The sequence below is a fragment of the Cololabis saira genome, chromosome 7, assembly GCF_033807715.1.
Source record: "Cololabis saira isolate AMF1-May2022 chromosome 7, fColSai1.1, whole genome shotgun sequence".
Taxonomy (NCBI): Eukaryota; Metazoa; Chordata; class Actinopteri; order Beloniformes; family Belonidae; genus Cololabis; species Cololabis saira.
Window position 1 is genome coordinate 20,112,625 of NC_084593.1, and position 4,664 is coordinate 20,117,288.

At 42.9% G+C, this 4,664-nt stretch overlaps 1 protein-coding gene across 1 annotated transcript; it reads right to left on the reverse strand.

Annotated features, from left to right (window-relative positions):
* Positions 1-296: 296 nt before the first annotated feature.
* Positions 297-2,009, reverse strand: LOC133447511 (E3 SUMO-protein ligase ZBED1-like). Its single transcript, XM_061726205.1, has 2 exons — positions 1,039-2,009; positions 297-747 (listed from the first exon to the last, which is right to left on the reverse strand). Exons 1-2 carry the CDS (start codon positions 1,990-1,992, stop codon positions 730-732), a joined length of 972 nt encoding a protein of 323 aa, XP_061582189.1. The 5' UTR covers positions 1,993-2,009; the 3' UTR covers positions 297-729.
* Positions 2,010-4,664: the final 2,655 nt, after the last annotated feature.

Sequence of the window (4,664 nt, forward strand, 5' to 3'; positions counted from 1 at the left end):
AAAAATAGTTTTGCACAATTTCTTGCACATGCACAAAATATTTCTACAAGTACAAATATTTTTTTGCAAGTACAAATATTTTTTGCACACACACAAAATATTTCTACTAGTACAAAGTTAATTTACAGATACAAAATATTTATGGCTTTAATTTGAGCCCATACACTAGAGGTAGGTAACAAAGGTGCAATGTTTCAAAGTAAACAAGTTACACAACTAACACCTCAAAATGTGGCAACAATACACAGTGCTTTGTGTTAAAGATAAAATAAAATAAATAGCCACATGTAAAATAAATCAAACTACTGTGTGTGAGGAACAGTTTCCCACGTCAAAAAGCCGTAGTTCACTTACACTATGCATTTTCATCATCACTGTCCTGTATTTTTTTGGAGGGCAGATTTTTTTTAAGGAAAATCAACTGATCCACATGCTCATGTTTGAGCAGACTACGTTTTGCAGAAACAATGTCTCCCGCAGTACTGAACACACGTTCAGATGCCACACTGGTGGCCGGGATGCAGAGGTACCTTTTAGCGAGAGATGACAGCAGTGGCAAGTCCTGCTGCTCTTTCCACCACTGTAGTGGGTTTTTTTGCAGGGGCAACGGATCACGCTCTCTGTACCTCTTGACTTCTTCACTGGCCTTGTCTCTTACAGATGTAGCTGCCATCCTCACTTCAAAGTCTTTTCCCAACAGCTGGTCCAATGCTGACATCTTTTTCTTTTTCACAGGAGGGTCATTATCTGAAATAGAAAACAATTACCATACATTACAGGCTTTGTTTGCCATGCCTCACTGGTATTTTTTTTGTACCTGACCTTATCATTTCATCTATCATCACCTGATGTTCAGAATTAATTATAGTTTTGTGCACATATGTAAAAGTTGTATCATCATCATTATTAAACTCTTTTTCTTGACATGTCGATTCTCTCATCATTATATTGAATGTGTTGCTGTATGCTAATATTTTAATAATATAGCTGCAGAATGAGTTTAACTCTTTCTTGATTACAAGATATAAATACACAAACCATCAGGATCTTCTTGGTTCTGGGGTGGTGCATCAATGCTGATGTCCAGATCTCCGACGGCAGATTCAGTCTGACATGGATTTTTCTGCAGTGGGCCCCTCTGGACTGGATCCCCTGTTGCCTAGAAATAAAATGAAGACAAACACAGAACAAACATACAGTAACAGCAGTCAGAATAAATCTAATGACAGTAGACTTGAGAATGCATTGTAATATGTATTTTGTGTTGAGTAAATTATGTTGTGTTGGGGGATTTACCTTGTTGTGCAGAGATGTAGCTTCTGCTGTTATGATTGTGAACGTCCGCTCAGCATCATGGTCCGTCAGGAAGGGCAGAGATTTGAACCGGGGGTCCAGAGCTGCTGCAATGTAGAAGAGATCATCCTGGCCAGTGTAGCGTTTCTCCAAGTCATTTCTGAATGCTTGTTTCATGTCTTTGATCACCACTGAGTCTTCATCTGATGCTTCAAAGTTCTTTTTGAGCTTTGATCTGACAGGGGAAATCATTGAGAGAGTGGGCCGCTTGTCTTCACACATGCTGGTGGTCACAAGTTTGACCGGTGCCATCAGCTTGACAATATCTTCGATGTTGCAAAAGTCTTTGTCCTTAAGAGTGTTAATCTCTTCTCCTCTTCTGAGATCCCTGGACATAAGTGCAGCGGAAATGGCAGGCTGTTGTTCCAGGGCACGTTCCAGCATACTCTGGGTACTGTTCCACCGGGTGGACACGTCTTGGATGAGTTTGTGGATGGGCAAGGCCAGTTGTTTCTGTTTGTCTTGTAGAATTTCTGCTGCCCTGACACTGCGGTGAAAAAAGCCAACCACTCTCCTTACCCTCCCCAGCAAAGTTGCTACTTTGTCCACTTTGAAGGCTTTCTGTGTGGCCAGATTTATTGTGTGTGCAAAGCACATGAGGTGAGGTTTCATCTCTGCTTCCACGCCAGCTAAGATCATGTTTGTGGCATTGTCAGTTACTAGAGCCGGCTCTTTATCGAGTATTTTCCAGTCAGCACATGCCTGCTTCAGCAGAGCACCCACATTCTTCCCCGTGTGGGATCCTTTAAATGCCCTGGTCTGTAACACATGAACATTTAACTTCCATTCGGGAGCGATGTGGTGGGCTGTGATGGTCACGTAAGATTCTGTCGCACATGACGTCCAAGCGTCCGTTGTTATAGCCACTCGTTCGGCATTTGCGAGTTCATTTTCTACTTGGCTCTTAACTTGGGCATACAACGCTGGCATGCACGTGTTGGTCATGTGATTTCGGGACGGTATCTTATACCTGGGCTCTAATGTATGGATCAAATCCTGGAATCCTTCCCACTCAACTATGTTGTAAGGACATAATCCCTTGGCAATAAAACGCGTTATTGATGCCGTGATTTCCTGAGCACGTGTTGAATTGTGACCAAGTTGCCCGAATAAGTTAGCAATGGTGTTCCTTGACTGTATGCTACTGCTTGCTGCACACGTCTGCTGCTCGTTGGTACGGGGGTTTGACTCACCATACACTTGACCGTGTTTCCTCCTTGCATGCTGGTCGAGATTTGTAGTGCTGCCCGTGTACGTCAGCGCTGCTCCGCACACCTTACAGATAGCATGGCTTCTGTCGAGCTTCCCTTCCTTCTTATAAAACCCAAAAACGGTCCACACTTTGGATTTATGTTTCCCCGGTGCATTGAAAATCTTTCTCGGTCCATTATCACCTTCAGTCAGGCTGACGCTTTCGTTTTCGTTTTCCTCCTTCATTCCTCGTGTCTCTTCGCATGTGGCTGGCTGCTAACAGCTAAGGCGGCAGGCTGCAGCTGCGGCGTTTTGCAGGCACCTTAGCTCTCGCGTTGTTTTAGAGATGTTGGCGCATCAAAGTCTCGCGATAACCGATCCATGACTCTATAACCGATTCACCTCTGAATTAATGGATAATTCGCATCGATTGAGGAGTCTGCTACCGATGCAGCCGCCTCGCTCTCTTGTTGAAACGAATATCCGGTTGCATCGGTTTATCGTTTACAACCCTACAAGATAAAGAATACATTTTGAACCAGGCAAGCACGTTAGGGCATATTTGCTAATTTTTTTCGAGATTCTCAAGCGACAACTTCTTTCATTTGACACAGTAATTGCAACACCTCTTAATATCAAATGTTTCCTAGCCATGTTTTTCCAGTCCAAATTGAAAAAATGATTCACTGAATAGCTACGAGAGAGGCCCTGAATGAATGTATTGATCTTTTTGCATGATGGACAGGCTTAATATCACCATATGCATCATGTAATGCTGAAAAATCCTAACGGTTGCCTTTAAAGTTCAGATATGTCTGCAGCATCATCCATCAACAAGTGCAAAGATGCTCCACTGAGGCTGAATCATGGTGTCATTCATGACGTCATCTTTGGCGTGTTTCTTTGGGACAGAGTCAGCGTCAAGGAAAAAAAGGAAAGTGCTGTGTTTGTCTATGCATGACAAGTGCACTCATCCTTGGAGAAATGTAATGATACTTCTCCCTTCCTGTTTTGAATATAAAATAGAAGATACAGGCATCCAGAAACATGGAACAATCAAAGTTACAAAGCAGACACTCCTGAAGCTCCATTGCAATGCAGAGCATCAGTTTGGGAGGGTTTGTGTACGGCATTACCAAACAGACATACGATCATTCATCCTGCACGGGATTACTGCTGAAATGGGTAAAAAAAAAAAATTGTTGTGGCTTGTTTTCTCTGGAAACATCTCGCTGTAATAACTCTAGCTTCTCAAGTGTGCATGATGGCTGAAATCAGGCGTGTAGAGGAGTACCGGGTCGCTGTGTAAGGCTGATCTCAGTTCATGGCAGCACAACCACGGAGAAATTATTTAACATCACTTTTAATTAAGTCAGCCCGCAGAGCGGCTCATTACAATGGAAGAACTCGCTCGACGCATTTGGAGCTCAGTTCAGTCGGGTGGCGTTTACGCGCCTGTCTCCACACCAGCTCAGCCTCCACGCTCAGTGGTGTCACTGCAGGCTTACAAACATTACAACATATATGACAAGGGTAATATGGGGACTGACAGCAGAATAAGAATAGCTCCGGTCTTTGCAGTACATTAGTCTAATGACCTCTAAACGGTGCTCAGCTCTCTTGTGCGTGCATAGCTTTTTTTCTGAAGGTTAAACCTGTCCTTCATGGAATTAATTCATCCTTAATGCACCTGCCTGATCCTTGTTGTTGAATAAGCATGACGCCTATCCAATGCAGAACAAGTAAGAAACTTTTCCCAACATGAAATGACTGTTAATGCAGGTGTTGCACTGGAACAGAGGACTCCCATATGTTTACATCCTAATGCTAATGGCTTCTCTTCACATAACCAATTCGTTATGATCAGTTCAGGATTCCCCCCGGGCTGATTTATTGCTTCGCTTTTACCTTTCTAAGACTTATTAAACTTGACTTTCACTTTAGCTGAATGGTAAGTTCCACATTTGGCATACATCTGAATAGGTGGTCAGCTTGCCAAATGTCCCATTGACACAGACGATCATTTCTGACATGAAGGGAAAGTGTGCCAAATGCCTTATTGGCTACATTATCATGTACAGCAATATTCCTACTATTGACCTTAATCTAAAGAAGGCAAT